Source organism: Chrysochloris asiatica, unplaced genomic scaffold (genome assembly GCF_000296735.1).
Source record: "Chrysochloris asiatica unplaced genomic scaffold, ChrAsi1.0 scaffold00001, whole genome shotgun sequence".
NCBI classification, from domain to species: Eukaryota; Metazoa; Chordata; class Mammalia; order Afrosoricida; family Chrysochloridae; genus Chrysochloris; species Chrysochloris asiatica.
This window is the reverse complement of record NW_006408519.1, coordinates 40,286,205-40,298,961: the sequence shown is the minus strand read 5'-3', so window position 1 is coordinate 40,298,961 and position 12,757 is coordinate 40,286,205. Positions and strand designations below refer to the sequence as shown.

The window sequence follows — 12,757 nt, the reverse complement described above, 5'->3', positions numbered from 1 at the left end:
GTTCCAACTCATAACAACCCTGAATAGGATTTCTGAGGAGCATCTGGTGGATTTGAACCCGACCTTGTGGTTAGCAGTCCAGTGCTTGCCCTACAGCATCACACCAGGACTCCATTAGCATATATACATATAGATACATTTATACACATGCATACACATGTAGAGTTGTTAGGCGCTGTCTAGTTGTTCAGACTCACAGTGACCCTATATGTACAGAACAAAACACTATATCTGGGCCTACACCATCCTCATAATCATTGCTATGTTTGAACTTGCTGTTGCTAACATTACAGCAATCCATCTTGTTGAGAGTCTTCCTCTTTTACTCTGATCCTCGACTTCACCATGCATGATGTTCAATGTATATGGATAAATGCAAATAATACAAATAATGCAAATAAATGCATAATGAATATGTATAAACGTATAAATCAAATATTAACTCATCAAAATCTTTGACTATTGATACAAAGTGGGACAAATAAAGATTATGCATAGTTTTTCTTTGATCGAGTCTGGTTTTGCCACCAGATCAATGACTTTTAGTGCCAAGCACCCATAAAACCTTCTGACTCTCAAAGGAGTTTGGGAATTGCAAATTGTTGTTGCTGTTGTTAAATGCTGTTGAGTCGGTTCTGATTCATAGCTACCCTGTATAGGGTTTCCAAGGAGCAGCTGGTGAGCTTGAACTGCTGACCTTGTGGTTCAAACTGACCTTGCAGTCCAGTGCATTAACCCACAGTGCCACATCAGGACTCTGCAAATTGTTGTAAACTTCTTGGAGAGATCAAGCAGTTCACTTATGTTTACTTTGTAACCCTGGAAATCATTCCATCACATTGAACTCCTCCCCAAAATAAGCATACAGACAATGAGGGCTGCCTAAGAATCATGTTGCATTGTTGTTGTTGTTGTTGTTGTTAAGTGCTATCGAGTCGGTTCCGACCCATAGCAACCCGGTATAGGGTTTCTGAGGAGCAGCTGGTTAGCTTGAACCGCCAAACTTGCAATTCAAACTACTTTGCAGTCTGGCGCATTAACCCACAACATCACACCAAGACTCCTTAAGAGTCATTGTAGTTGTTATGTCCTATGGCACAGCTAGTAGTTGCGAACTGCTGACCTTGAGGTTAGCAGCCTGATTCATAGCTCTGGTAGAGTAGTGGTTACAAGTCGGGCTGCTTATTTTACGGTCAGCAGTTGACAGGAGAAAGATGAGGCTTTCTACTCCCGTAAAGATATACAGCCTCGGAAACCCTGTGCTCGGAAACCAGAGCTTGTTTTAAGTGTCCTAGGTGAGTGTTATTTTCCTGTAGCATCGCTAGCTGGAGCTTTCCAGCAAAAGTACCATTTAATCCACAAACTTGCAGTTTCCTCGCCCTCTCTAATCAGTGTGTGCTGGTTTATATGACAGTGAGTCAGACCAATGGATCCGACTGCGTTTTCATCTGCGTCATGACCGGGAAGTCAGGTGAGACCGTTGGTCCTTGGTTGGCAACTTGTTTGGACTGAGAATCAGACACAACTCTTCTGTCAATGATTCCAAGTTTTTATCCTTGCTGTAATTTTCGCAGGAAGAAATCTTGCTGAATTCTGGGACATGGCGGAGAAGCTCCCTGTTATCAATTACACATTCACCAGCAGCATGTCTGGCATTCTGGGTGAGTGCCTTTGACTTCTTCTTCCAAATATTCCAAACTCTTACCATAATGTCTTCAGACTAGGGCGCCAGCTGGCCAACTGAAGACGGAATGCAGTCCTCAGGGGGTGTACTTAACTGTGCTCAAAGGGTTTGATTTATTTAAAAATAAATAAACATAATTTCTGGATTTCTTGCAAAAGTAAATCTGGTGACCCTGGATCTACGTCTACTGAGAAGGTCCCTAGGTAGGTGGCACCAACAGGTTGCTGTGTAACCCAAATGTTGGCAGTTTGAACCCACCCCACAGCATTGCAGAAGAGTGAAACCCGAATAAGATTGTTGTGTCCTATCACACATGAGGTCTCCAAAGTCACAAACTAACAAGAAGCAAAAGTCACCAACAAGACAAACATCTGAGGCTGAGTACCTTCTGCGTCCATTGGAGGGGTTCCTCTCTTCAATTTGCCATAGTCCTCACTAACCCCTATTGCCTGACACTGTTTGTTTCTTACATATACTTACTGGCTCATGTAGGCATATGCATTTGTGTGTCTGTTGAAGACATTGCCCCTTCACAATACCAGCCTCTACCCAACCATCTCTATATCTAACCCTTGTCAATTCTTTTTTTGTTTTGTTTTCTCCTTCACCCAAGTGGTGTTTTATGACCTGCTCTAAGTCCTCACTTCCCAATAATTAATTGTCACGTCTAGCTGAGTCTGACTGATCCTCTGTAATTATTTGCTGCTCTATCTTAGTTTTAGTTTTCATCACCTACCTTTGAGCTGTAATAGCCCATTTATCCCACTTTCTTATTTCTCCAAAATATCCATTCATTGACACAGAATGATAGTCTTAAAATACAAGTCAGATTCTGTCTCTTCACTACTCACAATATCTCAGTCAGTGACTGAGGGTCCACAGTCCTCACCCTGAAGTATACAAGTTCCCCCTCATCAACCCAGCCTCATCTACCACTCTGCTTGCCCATGAATTCTCAGTCAATGTTACATTGACACCCCTGCCCCTTCCCGTAGGATGCCCAAAGGGCCGTGGAGTGGGTGAAGGATTCTATGAAGGGATTCAGGTTCTGTTCTGGAACTATGTCAAATATCTGAAACTTAGATGTGACAGCTTTGCTTTAAGGAACTTTTTGGAGATTGAGGTTGTAGCTTAGTTTGTAGTTAGGTGAAAGACTGCGCTAAGTAACATTTGTTACTATGCATTTTGAGTAAGGTTTGGATGTCTGCATTCTGTGTATTTATAGTCCCATGACCTTTGAATGACTCAACCGTTCTTTGATACCAAAGTGTCAACATGTTAAAGCTGCTCTTGACTGTCTCCCTGACTGTGAAGCTACTGCGGGGATGGCTGTGACTTCAGAAACCCCCTTCACAAACCAACCAAGACTGTCAAGCACGAAGCCCCCAAGCCAGGGTCAGGATACTGCAGTGCCTGCTCTGAGGACCTTTCCCTGGATTGAGACAGCTGTTCCTTCAGCAAGAGAGGAGACCCTAACCACAGGTAGGTTTCCAGAGCTGTTTTTCATGACCACGACCACCCGGGGTTCCTCCTACCACTGCACTAACAAACACACACATACACACACAGCTAAGGACTTTAAAGAACAAACGCTGACTTTCTCCTAGTTCAGGAGCCTAGAAGTCCAAATTCAGAGTATAGCCCTGGGTAAAGTCCTTCCTTGTCTATTCCAGCTTTAGTAGCTGACAATATCCTTGCGATCCTAGGCTTATGAATGCATTTCTCACTATCATCTGTCTTCCTCTTGCCTCTGTGTCTCTGTGTCTATTCAGCACTTTCATAACTCAGAAGTGGTTAGAGTTAGAACTCACCCTACTCAGATATAAGGAGCTCTGGTAGCGTAGTGGTTATGAGTTGGGCTGCTAATTTCAGTCAGCAATTTGAATAAGGTTTGGATCTCTGCATTCTGTTCTGTAGGAGAAAGATGAGACTTTCTGCTACCATAAAGATTTATAGCCTCAGAAACCCTGTGCATGAGTCAGAACCGACTCCATGGTACTTAAAAACAACAACACTCAGCTATAATTAACATAACAAGGAAATTCCTATTTCTAACTATATATGTCAGAAGGATTAGAATTAGTACCTACCCCACTCAGGTCTGGTCTAATTAGCATGCCAAGGACAGCCTGGTTTCTAAAATTGGATCACAAACACAATTGTGGGGGAGGGGTGCCACACCCTCCCTACTTTGAGTAAGAAGGTTTCTCACCTTTTCCTCCTGTTACCATTCCTCCTTCCTGCTCCAGATGTTATCTTATTGTGTGCTGTCTTATAGTGAGATGATTCTGACTCATACTGACGCTGTATAGGGTTTCCGAGCCTGTAAATCTTAACAGGAGCAGAAAGCCTCCTTTTTCTCCAGTGGACTGGCTGTGTTTCCAAACTGCACAACCAACTATACCCCTCCCTTCTTCTTGTTGTTAAGTGCAAAGGAATCGGTTCATAGTATGAGAAACATTGGCTATATTGATAAACGCTCAAGAAATCCAATCTGTACTCATTTTAGCGAGAGTGAGGTTTTCTTTATTCGAGTTTGCAAAATCGGGCACCCAGCCCCATAGACAAGGGCAGATGTGCAGCATGGCCATTTAACAAACAGTTTTATTAACCTAACCCGGAAATAGCACCTCCTCTACTTCCCCTTTATCGGGTACTTTGGAGTTTACAATCTTTCCTGAATGGCTCCTACTAGTCTCTACAGGGAGTATTCTCACTTAAAGTTAGTTTAACCCCTTCCCCATGAACTTCCCCTACTTGCTTGATGGGCGTATTCTTATTTTAAAAGAGTCTAGCAAGTCAAAAGGAGCTCTGGTAGCATAGTGGCTATGAATTGGGCTGCAAACTGCAAGGTCTGCAGTTTGAAACTAGCAGCTGTTCCGCAGGAGAAAGATGAGGCTTTCTGCTCCCATAGATTTACAGCCTCGGAAACCCCGTACAAGGTCGCTATGAGTCGGACCCGACTCCGCGGTACTTAACAACAACAAGCAAGTCTAACTAGTCTCCCTCTCCTCAGAGTTCCTTTCTGTCATGTCAACCTGCTACCCCCAAGATTTCCTTGATTCTGAAGATGGATCACCCCAACAGCTATTTCTCACAATAGTGACCCTATACAAGGTTCTCCAAGGAGCAGCTCTTGTGTTTAAGTTGCAGACCTTTCAGTTAGCAGTCCAGTGCTTGCCCCACAGCATATATAAACCAGGGAAATCCTTTCCCTTTACCCCCTCATTTTCTCTCTCCCTCAGTCTAGCTTCAGTGAGGGGCCCGTATGAGCCAGCATGGGCTCAGAAGGACAAGCAAAGGCAACAAATGCCAGAGACGCCATGTTCTTCTAAAATCTATTTTTATAGATAACAATAGTGAGGTTGGCCCAGGATCAGGCAGTATTTCGTTCTGCTGTGCATAAGGTACCGACTTGATGGCACCTAACAACAACAACAACATGAAGGTAGTTAGCTCAAAATACCAACAGAGAGAGAAGGAGTCTTCACATCAAGTATCAATCCTATCCCCTCTGTATTCAGGGTAGATAGGGATGGGCAACTTAGACATTGGCTACCTAAAATGAGGGGGCGATAAAGGCACGAAGTGACAGGCTTACAAGGTTTCAAGAGGGAGTTTGGTTTAAGAGTGTGTGAGGGAAGATAGAGTCCCCACTGAATAGTTTTCATCTTGTCTAGATGGGTCAGGGAAAAAGAGATGGAGATAAGAGTCTTATTCTTATGGTTCAATGGTGAGTAATTGTTATCATGACTAATTGTGACTATAACAATTGTAAAGATAGAAGTTTTGTAACAAAAATGGGGGAGTAGTTAATCTTACAGTCCAGAAACAGAGGACCCTAGGACCGTCAAGGGAGAAGAGCACAAGCGGAATGCGGGATCTTATCCAGAGAAGCAGCGACACCAGAGATGGAGGCAGAGATGGGGACATGGAGAGAGGGAGCAGCTGAGGACTCAAGACTCATGGGAAGAGAGGGACTGAGAGCTGGAGGCCAGGAGGCAGACTTGCAGAATGTGCCTTTTGGTGGTTTAAAATATATATGCTTGAATGTTTTCTGTTTTTTTTAAGTACAACATTTTGAAGCTGGTAATAGAAGGGTATTTAAATATATGCATAGATATACTGTGTTTAGGGAGCGCAGTAGCTCTGTAGGATAAGCACTGGAGCGCAAACCACAAGGTTGGCAATTGGGACCCACCAGTCACTCTGCGTGAGAATGATGAGACTTTGAGCTCTAGAAAAGAATTACAGACTTGGAAACTCTATACAGAGTCGTAACTGACTTCCCTGCACTTAACAACGACAGCTTAACCATGTTTAAGAGGAGAAAGCAATTCTTTCCAACCTGACTTGCAGAATGAAAACCTTCCAATGGATTGAGCTTTGTAAACTTGAAATAAAAATGATTTTAATTGCTCCTGTGGGGGTGAGCAAGTGAGAACATCTAGCACCGTTTAGAAAGCAGAGGAACAAGGGTCGATTTGCTTCATCAATCAGCAGCCCTGTGTTGTAGAGCAGGTCCGATGATTATTGTCTCCAATTTAATGGTAAAGCTTAAGAATGGTAAGGGACTCGCCCCAGAGTTCAGTGTGGACAGAAGAACTTGCCTCCAGGTTTCCTAAGCTCTGGCCTCATAATCTATCCACTTGCTTCATGCTTATGAGTGTTTCCAAGACTTAAGAGAGAGCCCAGCCCTCCTCCAAGCATACACCTGGGAATCTATAGGATTTGGATGGTTTCTGGGTGGTACAAATGGTTTGCACTCAACTAAAACTAAAGGCTGACACAGTTAAAACCCACCCTTTGGTACCATGGAAGAAAGTCCTGGAGACCTGTTTCTAGAAAATATTGTAGCCCTGTGGTCTTAGGGAACACTGTGGCCAATTGGCATAACATAGATCACAAAGACGATCTTCTATAGCCTCCTTTGGTAAGCAGTGTCTGGGATCTTAAAAGCTCATGAGCAGACTAAGTTGCAGCTATTGGTCTCTCCATATGTAGAGGAAAGAAATGTGATGAGAATTGGAGAGGTTTGGATCAATCAGTCCATTGGACTAATGGAACATGTGAACATCAATCTCCACAACTCTGAGACCAGAACTAGACGGTGACTGGCTACCATTACCAACTGCTCACTCTGAAAGAGATCACTCTGAAAGAGTGGGAGAAAATGTGGAGCAAAACTCAAAATTATTTTGGAAAAAAGATTGGGTTTAGTGGTCAGAGACTGGAGGAACCTGAGACTAGGGCCCTCAACTACCCTTCAGGTCTGAAAAGGAGTTCATCGTTGTGGCCAATTTCCAGCTGGGAGTGGATAGGTATATGGGGGAGACAGCAACACTAGTGAGGTGTGCTCACCATGGAGTGGCCAATGGTTCAAAATCAACAGGACGACATTTCCCTAAGGACAAAGCTGAGAAAGGGTGGGAAGGAGGGGGAATGGGAACAGGAACTACAGGAAGGAAGCAAGGTAACTGTTGTTACATGGAAAGATTGCAGTCTCTCAGATGAAACAAAGTGTATGATTTGTCAACTGTAAAACATGATCTTGTCTATAAACCTTCATTCAATTCATAATAAATAGTTCAAAAAGAAAGAAAGTCCTAAAGAGTGCAGTTATACTCTGAAACACTTGGGGCTGCCCTGGCTTGGAATTGACTTGTGACAAGTGGGTTGGGTTTTTGATTTCTAAAATTTTTAATTGGTGGACGAGAAAACTAGATAGAGTCTGGTCCATTTGTTCCAAGGGTGAAGTTCAAGTTCTTGAATAGTTGAGAGGACTTGTGCACATGGCACTTGCCCTTCGATAAGATCCCAATGTCTGGACAGTTTTGTATTTGGATTGTAAGACCCAGCCTGTCAGGGGTCACGATGTTACTCTGCATGTGCAACTACCAAGGGGTGCAAGGGCTAGAACCCCATGGGTGGGTTCCACTCAACTCCAGCCCTTCTCAGAGAAAACACCTGGAGAGTCTCTGTGGGAAACAGCTTTCTTGCAGCTGACGTCACCTGCAGAGACGAAGGGGGACTTGAACACAAGAAGCCTGGCAGGCATCCCATCCCAGACCAGCCCCACTTCAGGTGAGAGGTCCCCTGCTTCCACACTACCCCCATTTATAAATAAACCTAGCATTCTCTGCTTGTAAACCTTTTGTTGTTTTAAAAAGTGTAATATACATACAAAAAAGCAATGGACCCTAAGCAGACAGCACAATGAATAAGTATTAAGCATCAGCTGCCTGTTTTTCTGTGCTCCATCCTTTACTCTCAGCTGGAATGTGAACGGATGAGAGCTCCCACCTCTTCTCTCTAATTCCTTCTCACTGTTCTTTAAACAACTCCATTCCCTCAGGACAGGTCACAGTATGATTTTAGCAGAGAGAAGGAAGGCCTGCGTTCTAAACATCAGGAGAAACATGTTGAGTGTGAGTCTCACCTTGTGTGTGTGTGTGCACTTACGGCAACAGGCCATTTCCTTGTCTGTACAGTGAGCATGCCCAGTATGGATTGTGTTTCTTACTCATTTCTGAATCCTAGCTCATCAGCACTGGTTGAAAGGACTGGACCGGTGTCTCCCGACAGACCCTCCATAAAGACACACAGACTCACCTCTCTCTCATCTTCTCCTAGGATTACACACCCTTGGCACCCAGACTCCACATCCGACCAAGGCCCCAGCCCCTAGGTATCCCCAGACAGGTGAGAACGTGCTTCTGAGATGAAAACCCTTAATCCCACCCTGAGGAAAGCATGGCTTGGGACAGAATGGTGAGTTGAGATGCCTGTGGTCAAGTCAAGCTAGGTATTGTATTTTCACTGTGTTAGCATGAAAGAAGGCAGGGGGCTGGGCTGGTGTTCAAGTCTTGTTGAATTGGCCTGTGAGCTTAGAGAAATCATTTCCCCATTTCTGGCTGGAGTCCCTGTGTGGTGCAAATGGTTAATATAGTCAACTGCTTACAGACAAGCTGGAGGTTCAAGTCTACCCAGAGGTACCTCAGAAGGAAGGCCTGGTAATCGACATACAAAATAAGCACTGAGAACCTGGTGGAAGAGCACAGTTCTACACGAACACACATGAGGTTGCCATGAGTCAGAGAAGACTAGCTGACAGATGTTTGTTTTCTTGGATCCCATTTCCCTGCAGGAAAATCATTTCATAGGCAAACCTTGAGTTATAACAATTCCGGGGCTGTGTATATAATCCAAGGCCACTTTTTTCTATCTTTGGAAAGGCCATTCTTGACCCTTGCAGGTGACCCCTGTGTGATCTAGTCATTTACCCCGGGGGGAGGAACCAGCCCTGGTTCTAGGACCCCACCAGGTTTGAAGTCGGTGCATGTGGGCTCCCCTGACTTTACTTAGGCTCATTGTCAATTTAGTGCTGTCAGAAAACAAAAGGAAGATTTGTTGGGTAAATTTAGATGCAGACTGCTGGGAGTCAAATCCTAACTCTACCATTTACCGGGGTGGTGGCCTCGGATATTTCACTGCCAGGATTTCATTTTCTCAGCTGTAATGTGAGAATGGTAGCAATTACAGTGAGCACTAAAAATGGCTTTTCCCTTCTTTTTTGTTTCCTTTTCTGCAGGGTTTTGCATTAAGTAAGATAATGTGTGTGGAAGTGGGACTAGAAAGCTTTCAGTCAATATTTGTTGAGTGAGGAGTTATAGAGCAAAGGAAAGAGAGGGGGCTGCTAGAGTAAGCATTGCTGTTGGGTGAGAGAAGAAGGGGGAAGGTGGACTCCAAAATTCTACCTTCATTCGCTAAGTGGGAGTCCCTCTGGTCCTATTTAAAGGACTCCCTGCACACTTAATTCCTGGGCCTCTAGAGAAACCCTGTCCCTTGCCCTGTAGTAGCCTGATTTGCAGGGTCTTGAGTTACTGTGTTGTTATAGCTTCTTCACGTCTCACGGTCTCTGTGGTGCCAGGCTCTAGGAGAGGCACTGATATGGACTCATGTATTCAGAGCTGGTCGGGCCCTCCTGATGCTGGATGCATGTTCCCTGGACACCCGGACACATGTCAACAGGCCATTATTACATTGCTCAGCCCACACAGTCTCCTTTGCCATGTCACCTGAGACCGACCTCAGCCCCACCTTCAACCTGTAGTGAATGGTGAATGGGGTTTCAGGCACAAAGACTGGATTGTGCAACCAAAGGAAATTCTATCCTGTTTTCCCCAGAAGTTTTCTAGAAACACCTTAGTATCGATGGAGGTAGTGATCAGATTGACTTTTAGTAAACAATTTGACTATCTCTCTATGTATACATATCTAAGTATCTAATTATTTCTGTAACTAGTTTCTGTCTATCTGTTTATCCATCTATCCATACAATAATCTGTCCATTCATCCATCCACTCACCTATCTATCTAGAAATAGAATTGTAAAATAAATAGTTCTGGCATCTTCCAGCAAATGGTTCTTTGACTACATTCATCTGCATTGTGCCTTTCACTGAGCTCCTGCTATGTACCAGGCACTGTGCTAGGTCTTTGCAATCATTTACTACAAGGGGAGGTTATGTTCTACAGCAGCCTACCCAATACAAACCAACAAAAGATGCAGATAGCCCCCGACGCTCTACTAGACAACACCCAGTACTGCACTAGATGGAAACCCTGGAATCTGGTTTTTAAGTTTTAGATAATTTTTCCTGACAGCGATAAGTCAGTCTTTATTGGAATATTATTATCAACATCTTAATATAATAATCTTGAAATCACTTAAAGTTCTGCTCTGTGAGAGGGGGGGCCTTTAATTCATTGTTATCCTTAGTGTCTCTTGGCAGTGTCTGCCATATAGTGGATGCTTGATAGAGATTTTAACATCAATCAGTCAATAATTATATTGATTGTATTATTGAGTAAATAATCTGAGAAGCTGGACTCTGAATGTGGCGTCAGAATTTGAGGAAGACTCATCAACAACTGGAGTCTAATGGCGCTGTAGGCTAATGTGCCAGACTGCAAAGCCCTTTGAACTGCAAGATCGGTGGTTCAAGGTCACCAGATGCTCCTCGGAAACCCTATACAGGGTCAATATGGGTCAGAACTGACTTGATGGCACTAAACAACAACAACAACATTAACAACTGATATGCAGATTATACAACCCTGTTTGCTGGAAGTTAAGAGGACTTAAAATACTTACTGATGAAGATCAGAGACCACAGCCTTCAGTATGAACTTTGCCTCAATGTAAAGAAAACAAAAGTCCTCGCCACTGGACTAATGAACAGCATCATGATAAACAGAGAAAAGATTGAAACTGTCCATGACTTCATTTTGTTTGACTCCGTAATCAATGCTCATTGAAACAGTAGTCAAGAAATCAGACGATGTTTATTGCATTAGGCAAATCTGCTGCACAAGACCTCTATCAAGAGTTCAAGAGCTAAGATATCAGTTTAAAGATTAAGATATGCCTGACCTAAGTCATGGTATTTTCAATTGTTTTATATGCATGTGAAAGTTGAACAACGAATAAGGAAGACCATAGAAGAATCAATGCATTTGAGTTATAGTGTTGCCGAAGAACATTGGAAGTACCATGGGCTGCCAGAAGAACAAACAAATTTGTCTTGAAAGAAGACAACCAGAATGCTCTTTAGAAGTTAGTATATCTGCACTTGTCTCTTGGACTTTGGACATGTTGTTAGGAGGGACCATTCCCTGGAGAAGGGCATCGTACTTCAAGTAGAAGGTCAATGAAAAAGAAGATCCCCAACAAGCTAGATCGCCACAGTGGCAGCTACAATGAGTATGATACCTGAGCAGGCAGAGTTCTATTCTATTGTGCATAGCGTTCTTATGATTCTGAATCAACTCGGCGGCACCTCACAACAGCAACAACAATCGTTCGTTGTTTACTCCACACAATACGATATGTGTAATATGCAACATCCTCCCAGTAACCATATGTGATGAGCACAGCTCCCCTTGTTTTCCACATAAAGTGACAGGCTCACAGAAGAAAGTTTGCAGCCATGCAGACATTTTAAGGAGATAGAATAAATTTAAATAAATCTCTATTGGCAGTCCCTTCTTTTATCATTTGTAGGCTTCTGCTAAACACAAAGTACTAAACAATAAGGCAAATCTGACTTGTTGAAATATACATAGTTTCTAACCTACTGAACCGATGAGGTAGAAAACCTGGTCCTTCCTAGCCACATCTTTTGATCTACCTCTCTTTTCTCTTCCTTATGTGCAGATACACATAGATGTATGCCTTTACATATACATGTCCCACACATGCACATATATCTAAGTACACACATACACACATGCATAAACATGCATGCACATGCACACACATGTATACACACAAATAATTCGTACACATCTGTACTATGAAATTATCTGCCATTTCCCCTCAGCATGCTTTCCCTTTACATGAAGCTGAGCCATCGTTTACTCTGTTCCTCACCCCTGATGTCCTTCGTCCGGTGTATTCTGTTTAGTGTTATAGATCCTCCTCAGTAAAAGCATCTCTGGTTTGCTCTGGGGACATGGTCTACTCTTTCTCCCCTGCCATCACTCAGGACCTTCTGTGAGGATGTAAAGAGGGGATATGCTTCCTTGTCTGTCTCAGAGCTACCTGAGAGCAGGAGTGAGTCCGCATTCACTTGGCATTTCACCTGACACAGAAAAGATGCTACGTTCTTGTTGACTTGAATTGTCTGGTTTGCATTTTATAGGGTGTCCTCAACCGCTCCAGGAGGGGGTTGTGACAGCTGGCCCCCACCTGCTGGCCACCCTGAAGATCACCCCTTGCCTGATGGAACTGTGCCGCTTTTTCCAACATTGCCTCTGTGTGGGCCGGAGGATGCCCAGGACGGAGGCCATGAGGTAAGCCGGGCCACTCACTGCTCTTCCTGCCCAGTGAGGACAAGCAGCTGGGACTGCCTTAGGACCTTTCGAGGCTCAGTGAGTGTCAGTGCCGATGGTAGACCACTGTCTTTAGCTTATGTCCCTTTTCAGAACAAGCTTGCCATTATAAGTATCTAGGTTTTGCCTTTAAAAAAAAAAAAAAAAGCTTTTATTGTGAATTGAGTGATAGTTTAC

General features: G+C 43.6%; 1 protein-coding gene across 1 annotated transcript in view; it reads left to right on the top strand.

Annotated features, from left to right (window-relative positions):
* Positions 1 to 12,757, top strand: part of HHLA1 (HERV-H LTR-associating 1) — a 44,941-nt gene that overhangs the window by 22,674 nt on the left and 9,510 nt on the right. Inside the window, 7 exon segments of the mRNA XM_006830842.1 lie at positions 1,415 to 1,471; positions 1,575 to 1,661; positions 2,999 to 3,208; positions 8,318 to 8,386; positions 8,832 to 8,847; positions 8,960 to 9,015; positions 12,391 to 12,541. Of these exon segments, the coding sequence (XP_006830905.1) occupies positions 1,415 to 1,471; positions 1,575 to 1,661; positions 2,999 to 3,208; positions 8,318 to 8,386; positions 8,832 to 8,847; positions 8,960 to 9,015; positions 12,391 to 12,541 (646 nt within the window).